Below are 16,608 nucleotides of genomic sequence, written 5' to 3'. Positions count from 1 at the left end.
CAGCTGTTGCCTCCCCAACCTGCGACCTCCTCTGTGCGCCCTTCCGAAACTTGCGTTCATATACTTGGCAGAGCAAGTTCATTCATGCCCTTTCTCTCACTTTCTCTCTCTCTCATTCATATAGAATGTAGAACCAAAGCACATAACCAACAAGCTGCAGGCGCCACACGCCGACATGAACCACACACACGACTTCTTCAGATAATTAGATCCCATCAGAGTTTTCTTCTCTCTTTATTTTATCTTTTAGGGGTGGAGCTTACGGACTCGGTTTGTCGGCGTGTCATGTCGTCGTCATGGTCCATCATTACCGAATAAGATTCTTATCTAAATAAAACCAGAAACACAAACGCCCATCTCTACGGTGAAGTCATCTACTTGAACACAACTTCTTGAAACATCTGCAAAGTGATGGTGCGTAGATATAGGCGGACCTGTGGCGGGTAAAATAGTAAATAGTAAAATTTTTGCTGGGAGAAACACCGACGCACACTGAAAGCATTGCTCCTCCCTAGGTTTCACGCTAGCACAGCTGAAACAACCTTCCCTGCATGTCCCCTCTTTAGTATATTGCCTTTTACCTTACCGTCAAACGTCTTCGCGTTGCAAGAGTAGCGCTATTGTTATTCGTTCATCTCTTGAGCGTCCTCTTGAATTAAATTGAGTATGAATAATTATGCGGTTTGTTTAATCCGAAAGTGTGGCACCATGGATATATCGACAATAGTTAAAAAAAAAGGGGGCCAAATGTATCCGAAGAGAAGCGGATAACAGGCGGAACAAGAGTGTCACCGGTCGAAGTTGCATGTTCGCTCACAGGGCTGCAAGGAATAGATTATTTACTAGAAAATTTGGTTCGTCACTATGGTTTAGTAACTCGTGAAGGGGAAATGCGCTGAATTATACAAGAATGAAAGGCACACGGCCAATTGGTTCACCCGACGTTCCGTAGGCCTTTCGTGCTATACCGGAGCAAATGATGCAAAAGCATTAAAATAAACAAGTAAGCGCAAAAATTGCATTGCCACTTTTTTTTTAATAGTAAGACCTAGCTTGCTGCGGTGTAAGCGACTTCCAGGCGAGCAGTGAATTGCCCCGTACCAAAATCAGTGCGAGGGACAGAAAAAGTGAATGAATGAATGGATGGATTTGGACAATAATCTAGACAACAGTCAACAGTGACATGCTGTCCACATTTCTCTTCGTATGTACCTTGCACACAAAAGCTCCCTGCGTGCCGCCATATAATCGCCTCTGGGATCTTTTATATATCCGCATATCCCTCTCAATATGCACTGCCGATGCAGTGACGTCGGTTGTTGCACTCTCGTGCAACAGCACAATTCGCCATGTTGGTCTAGAAGGTCGCGGATTCAAATACCGGCCGGGGCGGCCGCATTTTTAATGGAAACTAAACTGCCAGAGGTCCGTGTAGTTATAGGTGCACGTTAACGAAAAAAAAAACCGAGGTGGTCAAAATTTCCGTCTTGACCACGGCTCCTTCTTCTCGGCCAGTGCTCCGGGCCCTTGGTCTTCGTCGTGTCCAGTCATCCCTTATAATCGTATATGGATCGTTGTCTTGGGTCGACGTAAAGCGGTAACAATTAATTGTTATATTATCAGTGCAACAGAAGGTAAAGGAGGTGATTTTTTTTCCTCACCGTTGAAAGTCTCTATTTCCAGCGTGTTAGTCAAGGAACGGATATCAAGGCCTCGAGTCACGGATTTCCCGTGACTCTCACGGATTTCGCCGTGACCTCTCACAGATTTCGCCGACCGATGGAGAGGTGGGGACAAAACGACATCGCGCATGTCCGTTGCTATGACGACGCAAGCACGACGAAAAAATAGACTTTCGCTCTCAACTTCGAGGTCCAACTCGCACACAATGTGGTTTTCTGGGCTTGTACTAGAAGTAAATCCTTTACTCCAATAACTAATCAACGTAAATAAACCGCATTCAACTAAAAGGGGCTCTAAAATTTCAAGCTAGAGATGTGCCCTTCATTTGATTGCTCGGTGTGCCTAAGGATTTTTGACCAATTTCGAATGGCGTGCGTTCGTCACCTAGAAGTCATTTTGAAAAGAAAACAAAAACACCGAAAACTTTGTGTCACTTGTCGATAAAGCATAAATGAAGCGTTTAATCAGAACTGGAAACCAAGTAAGGGACAGCAAGCGAGGCACAGCCAAAAACAGAAACAAACGAATTTATTATATGGCCGATATCCGGCGAATACTCTTCTCTTTATCGTGATTAGCTTTCAAACAACATCGTTCGCTTACATTGACGCCATCTGTCTACGCGCCGCGTAGTTTGTGACAAAATTCATCTTTAGATGACAGGGCAGGTATATACAACCACTGTATGACCATCCTAGGTTTTTTTTTTTTTCGTTCACTGAGTTCCCTTAGTCAGTCGAACGGTATGCCACTGAACACGCAGACGCGGTATACAGCTGAACTTTTAAACATGCTAATAAGTGAGAGAACACACACACAAATTTTGACCGGCGATAAGCCAACGCTGTATAAAGTAAATAGAGGAAACAAAGTTGAAAACAACGTCATCGCGAAGCCAGTATCCTAGGGCATTCGCGGTTTCGCTTCCGCTTTCTGGCACGGATAGCGGTTTTTTAGGGTATATATACTTTTTTTTATTTTTTTTTTTTGAAGAACTTTATATCTCTCACACTCTCTCTCCATCTAGCTCTTTCATTCGCTGACGCTTTGTGTAGTAACGTTTTTTTCTTTCTTTTGTTTCGTTGTTTCCGCGCTTCTGGTCGAAGGAGTTGGTGGAGTTCCTTTTTTCTCTGGTGAAGCCCATCCCCGTGGCGCTTCGATGGGGAGCATGGACCGTTGGTCTAGTCGCCGGTCATCATCTCCATGAACTCTGCAAAAAGTTTTAGCGAGAAAAGTGTGAAGATAAAAAAAGATAATGTGAAAGAAAGACTTAGATTGCCGGCTGGCGATAGCGCGAGGCGTGTACGACGTCTGATTTCAAGCAGTAAAAAAAAAAAGAAGAAAATGGGAGACAGCTCAGTAACTTCAATAAGTTTGAATAAAGATTATGTTACTGTTACAACGGAACAAAGCCTCGAAGCAAGAAGCAAAGAAACAAAGAAACTGTAACAACGATGCAATGAAACGAGTGCTTGCGGGGAAGTGCGGACAGGAGCTGATCAAAGGGAAGGGGGGCTCCGTTTATGGGAAGTCTTATATGTAAATGAGTATCGTGAAGCTAATTGAACAACCATATGCAACTCATACTCACAATCCAGGGGGATTCCACACATTTAGACTACACCATTGGATCCACCCTTGAGTACGGTGGCTAAATCTGGTCATAAATTATGGTCGGCAGGCTAACGTCAAACATCCTTACAGAATGTGAGGGAAAGGCACTCAAAATAATTTTTGAAAAATTGCTCTAAATCGCAGCGTTGCAACGTCATAATTATAATATGTAACTTTTTTCTACCTTTACTACAATTCGCTGGGGCTTGCCATGTTTATTCACAACGATTTCCGTCGACTGCTAGGCATGGCGCTGCCATGTTTGGCCAGCGGACTGCAGGTCACTTGGAACCAAACTTTTTGTATAACTCCTAGCGTACAACGAAAGACCGCGGCAGCTTGATAGCGATAACGTGTGGTAAATATGTTTACTACGATGCGAGCTTGCTCTAAACGCAGGTGCAAGAGAAAAAGAATCTGGTCTGTTCAGCTGCTTCATTCAGATGACGTTCCCGGAAGATCAACCGACCAATTAAAAAAAAAAACGTTTTTTTTTTCTTACCAGGAGGGAAAGATTCATAAACAGACTCAGCGGATATGTGCATATAGCAGACACTTCATTAACAGCACGCCGACAAGAGGCTCAATGAAACAAAGGAAAAGTAGAAGAACTGGTCGCGTCAGTGCAGTCACAACGCCGCCGTCGAACGGGGTGGGCCGTCGGAGACGTCAAGCCGAAAAGGGGTCGGGGTCGACCGGCCCATTGCGTATAAGCGGAGGGGTGCGCGCAGACTGAAGAACGCAAGCACGAGAGGGCCGCGGAGAGGGAAGCGATTCCGGTTACTCCGGGCTCGCCGCTCTTTCTCCTGTTTCGACGTAACGCGATGCGAGCACCCGTTTCTTACTTTTGTTTGGTTTTTTTTTTTTGCCTTTTGTTGAGAGATTGATCTTGGCCTTGTCGGCGCATCTGGTTCGCGCAGAGCATCCGGCCTCAGCGATGTGCCTTGTCACGCGAGACGAGCTCGACAGTTGGAGCGCCGCTCCTGTACGCCGCATAGCTCCAGACGATGTTGGTTGGGTTCATTGTCTTAGCCGTGAGGAGGGTTGGGGGTTACAACACCCGTCGACCCTCCCCTCAATTTTTTTTTCTTTTGCGTGTGCATACACGCACTCATGCAAACACACGCACGAACATACATAAACGGCAATTAAAAAATGTTTCTGGCTAAGCCTCTGGTTTGGTTGTTGGTATAGTTTTGTAGACCAAGGATCATAGCTTTCTGCACGTTTTGTGTGACTGCAGGGGCAGCAGTTACTAAATATCTCTACTCTGCTGTACCTAAGACAGTTGAGACATGTCTATGCAACATGTACATAGGGAGCGCCCCAAGCAATCGGAGAAACAAACAAAAGTTCGGCGGGCTACTTTGGCAATGCAGTGAAGCTTAATTGCACGGTGCTTGTCATATGCACCTTTTGTATTTTATTCGAATTTATTTTTTTAATTTATGTGTTTTGATATATGTGTGTGGTTGAATCAGAAAGTAATTATTTTGTCCGTACCCAGTGCTCTCTAACGGTTGTATTAATTGGCGCAGCTGGACAAAGGTTCCACCGCTACAGACTCTCTCCTTTCCTCCCTTTTTGGCTAAACCTTGGCTACACCCGGATTTCATTGGTCAAGTGCCCGTTCAAGTCTTCAGATCCTTGCCCAACTTTCGATACACGGAAAGAAAAAATCTTGTAAGGATGATTAAACAATCCCGATATCAAGGTCATTAGCACCTTGAATATTCTGGAAAATGGGGACAGAGTCGCATAAGTAAGCGGCTGCTCGTTGCGAAAAGCGATTGCATCACAAACATCTACAGTAAATCGAAAGACGTATGCATGCAGGTCTCGTATATAATACATCGATTTCTCGATGTCTGTTTGTCAAGAGAGGCTATAGTTTAGGTTTCCATAACTATCGATGCAAAACAGCAGTTTCTTTTGTGTGCGTGCATGTGCGTGTGCGTGTGTGTGTGTGTGTGAGAGAGAGAGAGAGAGAGAGAGAGAGAGAGAGAGACTTGCGAGGACTGGTGAAATAGCGCGCCGTGAGATATTGCGGTTGTGGTAGATGTTCACTGAAAGGTTAGCAGATCCTTTCCAGTAGGAAATAAACAAGGGAAACCACACACATGACACACCGTTGCTGTGTGGAGTGACGCATGCGAGAACTGGACAGCGTGACGCGCTGTTTCAATCACAGCAGGTTATTACAAGTCCACTGCGCGACAAAAGCGCCTCCCGCAACGATATTTAATTACATTTGAATTGCACAAACTGATATATTTTCGGGTCTAGAAACTTTCATCGGGACACGCCACAGTGTAATTCCATGCTTTCCTGGACTCTGTTTCTCTTCCCTTGACACCCCGTTTCATCGCTCTGGAAGACCATGTCCTTCCCAGCTTCAAACTTCACTGGATGGAAAATTTCGCGTTTTAAATACAAGCGGAAGCGTCATGGACAGCTAGCAGTTAGTAAAAACTCACAGGGTCCTTTAAAAGGGCCCTGCAACACTTTTTGAGCATGGTCAGAAAAAGCGGCCAGTAGAGGCTCCCGAGAACACGCGAGCCAAATATTATAGTGTAGCACGTGGCCTGGAATTCACAATGAATTTTCAAAGTGAGCTAAAGATTTCTTTCTCTTCTCTCGAGAAACGGCAGAAGACGCTCCAAAATCGCGCGTACGAGGCCAGCTATCAGCCATTGGCTGATTTGAACATGGCGCGCTCAGGGATCGCCGCGGGAGTTTGCGACTTGTCCACGCGTGCGCGCGCGATCGCACGGAGTAAGCCGCGTATTCCAAGAAAAAAAAAGAAAAAGTGTTCAAGGTCACGAGGCGCGCGTGACGTATTTGATTCGCCCCTACCGTACCTTCCTGCTTAGGCTCCAGCGCTTTCGCCGGGACGAGAGAAGAGAGAACGCGATTGCAGCATGCGACAATTCTTTGTAACTCCACTCCTACTGGACGGATTCTTAAAATTTTCACGGCATTGAATTCGTGAAACAATAAGCTCTTTTAGTGAATCCATTTCAAGGTTACTTAAAGAAGTGTTTCAGGGCCTCTTTAAGTCCTCAACTAAGGGAACTTGAAGGTGAAAGACATTTATTTTTGCTCTCAGCCGGCGTATTAACCCTTTCAGCCCTGGATTTTTTATTTTGGTCGGATGCACTTTTTGTGCGTGTTTTTCTCGTAGTTAGAACTTCAGAAGACCACAAACGAAAAAATTGAGCCACTGGTACAAGCATTCTTGGAATATTTAACGTGGCATCAAATTAGGTAATTAGTGCCCAGTGATTGGAAAATGAAAAAAAAAGTTTTTTTTTTCTGACAACCAATAGTGTACACAAAATGGAAACCAACGTCTTACTTTTCAGCCTAATACTCACTGAAACAGCTTCGGTACGTCGTCCCTAAATTGGTGCCTACTCGCCTCAACTTACGCACCTCGGCTTAGCGGAAGACCTCGGTTGTGCTTCTTCTTCTTTGTGGCTGCTACCTCCACAAACGTGCCGCAATATTGATGTCAATTGCAGTGGGGATCATTGAATAACTATGCCCCCAAGAATGAGCAGTATTGGTTGCGTTTCCGAGATACTTGGGGAAATGTGCGGTGGTGTCAATTGACACCGCCAGAGCTGAAAGAGGTGCCCCACAAGCCACCTTCAAGAAAAAAAAAGTTGCTGCACCTAACGTGAATTACGGAAGATCGCCTGTTCACACGTATCGGCGACAACGCCCATTGGTGCACGCGTCGCCTGCGTAAAAGTGCTCTGCTGCTGTTTTTTCCCAATATTTCTTGAGTGTTTGCTCTCTCATACCGAACTCGGCCTAACTGAAACACGGGCGCTGTCATCAGCCCATCGTTTTTCGCGCGTGTACACTATATAACGTACCGTCGAAGTCGACGGTTCCGCTGCCGTCGGTGTCGATCTCGGCGATCATTTCGTCCAGCTCGTCCTCGGTGAGGGCGTCGTCCAGGGCGCGCAGGATCTCGCGCAGGTCGGACACGTTGATGTAGCCGTTGCCTTCCTTGTCGTACAGCCGGAAGGCCTCGCGCAGCTCCTCCTGCATGGCCTCGCTGTCCTCCTCGACCAGGAAACGCGCGGCCAGCGCCACGAACTCGTCGAACTCCAGCTCGCCGGAGCCTGTGCCCAAGTAACCACGGATATTCGATAGGAATACGTCGGGACGTCCGTCTCGGATATTCCGGACATCCATCAGATATCCGCGGACGTACAATGTACGTCCAATGGACATACTGTGAATGTACAAAGGTAACGAATTTGTACGTTCGCTCGTCATCCGCCTTGGACAGCCGACACGGACATTAAAAGGACCATCAGGGGATATATTATACATATACACAGGTACATATATGCTCATAATAGATATGTATATTGATTTCTTATTCATTGTGCATAAATAATCTACCCCCTAATGGTCCTTTGAATGTCCATGCGGCCTGTTCAAGGCTGATGTTGAGTGAGCACAAATACCTAGCTATATATATATATGGGTACAACACGTACCGCCTGTTCAATTGACGCCAACCACGCGGCCAACAACCGCCCGACTCGTGCGATTCTCTCGTGAGCTTGGAAATTTAAATACCAAAGATGTAGGCGAACGTGAGCTCACATATATACACCCCGCAAAGTGAACGGAACAAGGACCGCCGCAGTATAGCTCTGTTCGGTCCCTCCCACTGGCAGACTATCTTTTCGCCCACTGTACTTTCTTTACATTCGACACCATAGTTACTACAAATAACGTCCCCTGTACTTTCCAGTCGGCTTTCTTGTCCGTTAGTTGTAATTATTCTGCGCTTAACAAAGGAAAAACGAACCCGTAACCCCTTCTTTCGGTGAACCCCTCCTTTCGTTCACTCGGAATTAAAAGTCTGACACACACAAGTTGAAGTCACAAGTTTTCTTTGTTTTTATTTATTAATTTTATGTGAGCGCAAAACAAAAATAAAGTTTTACCAATTGCACGATTCACGTGTGCAGAAAAAAAAAAGATTCAGTAATAAACGAGTGCTTTCCGTTTACTTCATACTGCGTGGTTTGCTGAAATCGTAGAACAATTTTCGCATGGCTGGTATTCAGGCCCGTAGCCAGAAATTTTTTTTTTGGGGGGGGGGGGGGTGCTACGGAGTTAAGAAGCAAATAATCGCCATAAAGTAAGCAAGAAAGAAGTGCGAATTTCGCGAAGCCCGAAAGAAGGGTGAAATTTAATTCGTTTTTTTTTCCTTTCTTGAACATATTTTAGTTATAACAAAATGTCACTCAAGTGCGTAGGGTAGTTGAAAAAAAAATCTCTAAATTATTTTGTATAGCGAATATACGCGCAACTACGAACGAAAGCACGTATTTATTTCTAAAATTGGCTCCATGGTTGAATGCACGTTTGCCAGTGCATGATTAGTGTTACCTATTGATTCTCCCAACGTATGTTTGACATTAACGCTCATCCGTTCGAAATAATCTACAAATGCGATCATCTACATGATAGCTATATTTGCTGGGGGAAAGAATGCAAAGCCCCCCCCTCCTCCCCTTCTCAAGAAAAAAGAAAGAAAACGCTACCGGCGAGTGGAAAATTATGCACACGTGACTCGGTGAAAAAAAAAAAAGCCGAAATCAGCTTATAATAGGCTCAACCGTCAACTTTCACGGGAGCTGTCCAAATGCACGTTCCTACAGCAACAATAACATATATAAGCAAAACGAGAAGACTTCGGAGGCTCAGGCGAAACGTTAGCACGCTCATCGGTCGCCGCGTATAGAAAGGTGATTTTGTGCTCACCGTCCTGGTCAATCTCGGAGATGAGCTCCTTGAGGTCCTTCTCCTCGAAGGTCTGACCCAGCGTACGCAGGATCGCCGACACCATGTTGGTGTGCACGTAGCCCTTCTTGTCGCGGTCGAACATGTCGAACGCCTTGCGCAACACTGCACACATATAATACGAGGAGTTAGTCGTGCACAAAGGGATGAGGCGAAGCACACGCGTGACGAAGGCTGGCTAATTGCGGGGAAACAAGGACGCCCTTTGTTGGACGATAGTTGACAGTTATGTGAATCAAATGGGTATTTGTTTCCATAACTCTATTTCTCTCGAATCAGCAATTACTCACGACAAGTGAGTTCCTTTCTATTTCTGAAAGCCAGACCTGTGCTTTCGTTACGGTTCTTGCTCTTCGCCCTCCCCTACTCCTCCCCCAATCGGTCGGCAAACTCAATCACTAGTCAAGTCATCCAAATTGAGTGGTTAGTGTGATGTAGTTAAGAGTTTTCCACACTCGCCACAATGGATACTGGCGGCGCTGACCGACGCTCCCACGTTTAATGCACGTACCCCATAGAGTGGACCGGGGAGGGGGGGGGGATGACTACCGTGGTAGCCAAGTTGGTTGAGCATCGTACGCGTTATTCGAAGGTCGCAGGTTCGGACCCTGCCTATGGCAAGTTATCCTTTCGTCTACTTTACTTTCTTCCCATTTACATTTCAATTACTTCTAGTAACTTCACCTATACTTTGCTTAGCACGATTGTCTGTTAGATCTCAATAATATTGTGTTCAACAAAAAAAAAAACGAGCCCCTAAATGTAAACTTCTTTCCTTCACTCAGGTGAAGTAACACTTTAGAGAATCTGGATGAGTAATATTTCGCTGAATCCGAATTCGAGTGAATACGGATGAGAAAGGCTCTAGTGAGCCGTAGTACGAGTAAGCCCCAAGGGCAAAATATATTTCAGTAAGGAATCCAGGTGAGCTCCACATTATTTTGCCGACCAATAAAACTGGCTGAGTTTGGTCGGCAACACAGCAAACATAAGACGGGTCGAATCGGTGGCACTGAAGTGAGAAGAAAGTATGAGATGCATTCATAAGCCACATTCACACTGCCACAGGGATATATGCTCCACTGTGTTTGATTACATCAATGCAACTAAAAGATTACCGTGCTAGTGAACCCTAACCTTTTCAGATCTTTAGTTTATCATTCGTAGCGATGTCTGTCGGGAACAAGAGATGGTTTGAACACTTGCTCAGCAAGCATTTTTTGTTTATTGGCAGTATTATCTCAAAACTAATTTTTCAGATTGGCTTTAATTTCATTTCAGTTTCATTTAGGTATCCTGCCGCCCGGTTCTTGGCCCATCCTCCTCTGTGGGTGAGTGCCATCTTTCTGAGGTCATCAGTATCAGCATCAGCATATGCAGCTGCTTCGCAGCTGTGTGTTTATAATTTGCGCTCTGAATGAACACATATTATTGGCATACGCAAGGTTGTTTATTGTGGAGAAGAGAGAGGGAGGGAGGTGGCAAGTAACACTGCACGCAATTACCGTCAGAACCGTCATGCCATCATACTTACTTGCCATCAACCCTACTTCAAAAACTGACGGGAGAGGTCCATTTCTCTGACCTCGCCGTTTGCGCACCTATGCGTGCACATTTGCGAAGAGAAAGCCGCACATTCAAACCGTACAAAGAACAAAAAACAACAAGCACGAGCGCACGGCGTTGCTCCACTAGGTGTGGCACCAGGATTTTTTTTTTTCTTTAACGGGAGATTGGGGGCTGCACTTAGGTCTGTCAGTGGGAAAGGGTGGCTGGGAATTTCTGAGTTGCATTTTGGCTCGGTTTTTTTTGGGGGGGGGGAGGGGGGGTAGAAAAGATTTGTGGGGTTGGGGGAGTAAGATGCTTCGCAACTAGCGCCCCCTTTTAGTGCCACCCCTGCCTGCTTTGTGCGTACTTGTTCAAAAGAGCCGTTCCTCCGGAGATACTATACATGTCGTATAGCGTTTGATAGCGTTGGTACGCCGGGGAGAAGCGCGGACGGTGTCTTTTGTCCTGCTAGGCCTAGCGCACGTGGACGGACGCTTCGGTGGGTGTCGAAAGAGCGACGAAGAATCCGACGCGCCAGCGGCCGCAAGAGGATCCGCAGGCCACCGAGCCGTGCCTGCTGGCAGCTATTCTTGGAGGGCTTGGGATGGGACGGGCCGTAAACGCTAGAGACCAGTGTGCGCACGAGCCCCTGCTTTTTCTTTCTTTACTTTTTCTTGTGCTCCGAACAGGCGGCTCGATGTGGCGCGACCCTTTTTGCTTCCTTCCCTTCATAGGTAGTGAGGGACGTTCTGCGAGGGGTGACCTAGGCAGATTCCGGTTCGTGTGCCCGTTTTCTTTGCTGCCATGTATTGATTCTAAAGCCTTCTTCCTTCCTTTCGGCAATAATTATGTGCAATAAATTTGTGAAACCTCTACCGCTTTCCAGCGTTCATACGTAAGCAAGAGAGAGAGATGAAGATGACGGTTGAGAGGTTAACCAGATATTAGCAACCGGTTCGCTACTCAGCACTGACGGGGGGAAGGGGTAGGATATTATTGGTGGTTGATTATTTCCTGTAGGTTAGCATACCGTAATCATGTAGTTTGCTAATTGAAACGCCTGTAGAGTTGTCTGTTATTACTTTTCACGTTTTTTCGGGTGAAAAGGGAGGTGTGTAGGGCAGTGTTTGTTGATTCAAGAGTGAAATAAGTGTTCGTGATATATAGGCCACTAGTATATTAACAGATCAATGCTGTCGTAGTCCCAGCTGTGTATCCCAAATGCATGTCCAGATTGAGGGGAACCTTATCTCCCTCGTTCAACCCAAGCTGCACGTTAGAGCAGCTTTCCAACGGCACCTAAAATATGCCGACTAACCTGTAGCACTATAAAGAAAGATTTTGAGTGCACTCACCATGTATGCAAACAAACGCTTTATAAATGATATCTCCTTGCGTTGTGCGAATTTGGTCAGTGTTTCCCCACGGCAAGCGTGCTTCACCAAACACTACCTTGCATTGTGGCGAAATACCCAACTCGGAAGTAACAAAAATCTCACAATTACACCATAATGTGCTCTTCATTCGTACGTGGTCATAAAAAACGAATATTTCTCGAACAGGAATTTAAAATGTGATAGTTTTTACCCCTAATAATGTAGTAATTGTTGTTGGAGAAACAGCAACTGTAAACTCATGACTGCTGTGAGTATAACACAAATGGCACACTTTCTTGAACACCGTTCCACCTAGCTCGATCGTTAAATGTACTTATGCCTTGATGAACGGCGTTATAACGCTTGAAAGTTCAGTAGTCTGAACTTTCGTAAGAAAATAATATGTCTGTTCAGCTAGCAGAACGTTACAGCTTCACTAATTTGAGGAAATGCGGTGATTCGTTGCGATCGCGAAGGAACTCTCGTACTGTGGCTTGAGCTGACTTGCGCATGACATGCGCATTACTCTGTGAGCGTGTGTGTCAAACTCACTCACTTACTCACTCACTGACTCATTCACTCACTCACTCACACTCGGATGTCTTGAAGAGCGTGCTTTGCCGCAAGCAACCTAGTGCTGCAGTAAAGCGGAATAACGAGGAGAACGGTCCAGAGGGAAAGCGACGGAGCTGAGTTTGAACGGGCACACGCAACAGCGTGAGTTCGAAAAAGAAGTTTTAATCTAGGATAACGATATTCATGAAATGTTCTATTATTATATTTCGAGCGGTTAAATAACGAAAAAACTCTTTTTTTTCTAGAAATTTCAGTACTATGTTTTACGTAAGTCTTTTTGACAAAGTCCGTAATTTGTACAGGTATAGACATGAAAGAAACTGAAAAGGCAGGCGCTTGCCTTGAAAAACCATGCCTATGAATTATTAGTATTCGTCTGCATATTCAAATTTGGCACGCCAATAAAAATAATTAGAATAAAAGCAATATGTACTATGTACTATATAACGCGTTTGCTTCGTTAACGATGCCCTGAGAAAATGAAATCAGTGGCGAGTGTAATCATGTATACTACTAATATTAGTGAGGGAGTGTTCAAGTAGGATAATGTTGAGCGTATCTTATCAATTAGCGCTTCCTATGGGAGGCCCACTTCTGCAAAGGAAGGGGTCAAAACTACGTCTGCAGGTATTGTTAACTTGGCTACATCTAGCAAGGGACCTTACGGTTGGGCGCGTACCCAGCTGGCATGGTAATGAAAAAAACGTAAAAAAAGCAAGAACTTGACAAAATGAAGTGGCAATCTTGATACAATGGAATAGAAGCCATCCCCAACCACTTTTCTCGGAAGCCGTGCCACACAGGACACACGTACACGTGCATTCGAGTACTCTGCACCTTTATCTACAATTTATCAGTGTTTTATTGCTTATTTTTTGTTTGTTGCCAGACTACTGCCGCTGTGAAGTACGCTATGAAAAGGTGCCATTGTGCAACAGTTGGCCGATGCCAATGTTACCAAACTGTCGTGGTCGACTAATGCACTAAAGCCGGTTTGGCAGTGGCTGACAGTTAAAGAAATATACGTCTGGTCATGATATTGATTGTTGAAATGTCACGTGGGCGGGGTCGAATTACGTGATTCAAGATCAGTATATTTCGAAAGAAAAGTTTCGCAACGAATAGTGATGCTTTTTCCGTTTTTAGTTAATCTTGCTTTCGCAATGTCAAGGTTAGTTTTTTGTTTTGTTTTTTCACCAACAATATTTCACCGAGATTGGAAACTGCGGACTCTTTATGGTTTTTAAGCTCGTAACCAAAGCACACTGTTTTCCCACAATCTTTTACCTCACTTTTAACGTAATGCCCGCAGAATAACTTTCGGCTTTAACTAACAGGCAAATAGAGTCGCAACGTTTAGTTTCTCTGCATGCTGCCTGTGATTATGCAACTACTGTACCAGTGTGTTTCTTTATTGCACAAATGCACGAAATAATCGTTTTAATCGAGCTAAATAAAAAAATTACCAACAAAATAGGGTCAAATAAAATTTAAAAAATATATATCCAGGTTGCAGTGGACGTGAACTGTACGCCCGGCGAGATGCCAGATTCAAGGCTGAGAGGATATTTCGGTCACCTCACACGAGTCATTGTCGCATGCAATTAATGTACGTCCCTCGATCTACAGCGCAAAGTTCAGGAGTTGGTGGTAAAACCGTCGCTTTGTATTTCTGCAGGACGGCGCAGTTTCTTTGGTCGTACGCAGCAGTTAAGTACGCCTTTTTTTTTAGCGTGGTATCGCATTATTATGAACACCTTTACTTCGTGCAGTCGCGCATCGTAAGAGCGACCATGCGACGGAACTTGGAGGATTGGTATAACTCACGAATTCGACGTTCCTGTTCAACACACTGCCTCACATCAATATTTCAAAACTCCCGTGCTTATCTTTTATCCCATCTTTTTCTCTTTATTTGGTTCTGCAAATTAAGTCCGTTTAGTCAATCCTAATCCCACCGATATATCATTAACGAAGGCAATAACACAATGGGAATGAACACATAAGTATCGAACCACTGTGCGTTAATTTACAGGGGCGTTGAGTATGCTCGAATTTTGTGGTAAACTGCTTACGTTGCGAAAGGCGATCTGTGCTTAATTTAGGGTAAAAAAGAAGTCAACTAGGAAGTTTCCCCAAGCGTTTAACGTATTAAAAAAAAACATGCCAAAGTTGTAAAACTTGCACGTAATCACGACATTACAGAGCTAATTGTATGTCAGCGTCATCGGAGATTAAAGTTGAAAGAAAATGTCCGTTATGAGTTTTTTCCCGCAATAGAGCCCATACATAGTTTTGAGAGTATGTTTTAATAGGCAATGGCTATTCCGTGTGCTTTTTTTTTCTTTACACTTTCTGGCAACCTTCTTGAAAACAAGAAAAAAAAAAGATGCAAGACTTACTCTGCACTTGCTCTTTGGTCAGGTCTTCCTGCAATGAGCAATGGCCACAAAGTTTAGTACGTACCCAACATACAGTGAAATATCTAAGATGTGCGTGCTGGCACCAAAACGTTGGCTAGCACTATAGAGCTATCGACTCAGCCAATAGCTACGAAAAAGTGGCTGTCGAAGCTGAGGTTCGAGGTTTACAGTCAGCGGCAACTGCATAACGAAATGATAGTTTTATAAAGGCTTTAAAAGAAAGGTAACGTGAATGAAACGACACTGATTTCGCCTGACGGTGCGAGTATATACCGTGGAAAAGGGTAAAGCATAAAAATATATCACAAAAGTGTATGGCCATCAAACAATGTCAACTTACGCTAATCGTAACGACGATCGTGAACTCGAAATAGCTTAAATAGGTTTAGCGCCATTGACTTAAGAACAAAATTGTTATGGCTTTTGTGGCACAGTCAAGCAACATTATTAGATATAGCAAGGACTTAGTTGGCAGACATGTAAGGTCTCAAGATTACTGAACCATTTTACATATAAATATACCAAACTCATAGAAGATATGACGGCACGAATGACGTTGTCAAAGGTATTCGTTTTCGAAAGCTGAGACATGCAGTTACACTCCTAAACATGCTAAATCTCACGTCGGTGTACGGCAGTGTGAAATCATCGCGACTGCCTTTTCGTCGTGCACGCTGCAGCTTTAGCGTCAGCGATGACAATGTCGACGTTTCGAATCGGTTAAAGGGGCGAGACTAAAATCATTTGCAGCGCGCACTTTATCTGACCGACGTGAGCTAGACGGGAAGAGGACGAGAATATAACGACTCTTGCACGTGTCTGTAATGCTTCCTTCTCCGATTACTACAGGCTCCGTAATCACAGTCCACTGCGATGTACTTTCTTCTTAACTAGATTGTTCGTTTCATGCGCAAAATACACGTATGACACGAAACCCAGTCGCCAGTACCCAGTACACGAGTACGCGTGCATTTCATGAACGTCCCGATAACTTGGATGTTGCTAAACTGGCGAATAACATTTTATTTTCGACGACTACGCGCGTGTTTTCACTCCCAGCATCTTGCAATTTGCCTGTACTTCCTTCTAGACTTATCTTTTTCTGCCAGATATATCGGGCGAAAGTTGTCAGCAACACCGCCGTGCCTTATCACATGCTCGCAAGAGGCGACGCACGGCTTTACCGAGTGGCGTCAAAAACATTTTGTTGGAAAAACGAATAGATGAAGTAGCGTGAAGCGGACAGAGTAAGGCTTTACCATGTTGAATCAGGACGGGCTACGACGGCAAATCCCTGTACCGCTGCTTCGGACGGTCTGGCCGAGGTTTGTTCGCCGAGAGAAGCGCGCTCCCGTCGCGTGGTAGTCCCGACTGGCGAGCGGGTGTGTCGGCGCAAAGCGATCGCTCGGCCGGGGGCTCCATTTTTGGGCGCTCGCGCGCAGCATCACAAACAGCGGCAGCCACCGCGCGTGCCGGAGGATCCGTCACGTGATCAGGTCCTTGCGTGACGTCAGCGCCGGTGTCCGGCCAGGGGCGGAGGACCTCGGGTG

The 16,608-nt window shown here is 45.1% G+C and overlaps 1 protein-coding gene across 1 annotated transcript; it reads right to left on the bottom strand.

Annotated features, from left to right (window-relative positions):
- Nucleotides 1-2,194: 2,194 nt before the first annotated feature.
- On the bottom strand, nucleotides 2,195-16,550 carry LOC119175660 (troponin C). Its single transcript, XM_037426593.2, has 5 exons — nucleotides 16,318-16,550; nucleotides 15,038-15,065; nucleotides 9,097-9,240; nucleotides 7,182-7,433; nucleotides 2,195-2,893 (listed from the first exon to the last, which is right to left on the bottom strand). The coding sequence occupies exons 1-5, from the start codon at nucleotides 16,318-16,320 to the stop codon at nucleotides 2,865-2,867; spliced, it is 456 nt and encodes a 151-aa protein (XP_037282490.1). The 5' UTR covers nucleotides 16,321-16,550; the 3' UTR covers nucleotides 2,195-2,864.
- Between the last annotated feature and the right edge of the window lie 58 nt (nucleotides 16,551-16,608).

This window comes from Rhipicephalus microplus, chromosome 3 (genome assembly GCF_043290135.1).
Source record: "Rhipicephalus microplus isolate Deutch F79 chromosome 3, USDA_Rmic, whole genome shotgun sequence".
NCBI classification, from domain to species: Eukaryota; Metazoa; Arthropoda; class Arachnida; order Ixodida; family Ixodidae; genus Rhipicephalus; species Rhipicephalus microplus.
This window is presented reverse-complemented; position numbering and strand designations above follow the sequence as displayed.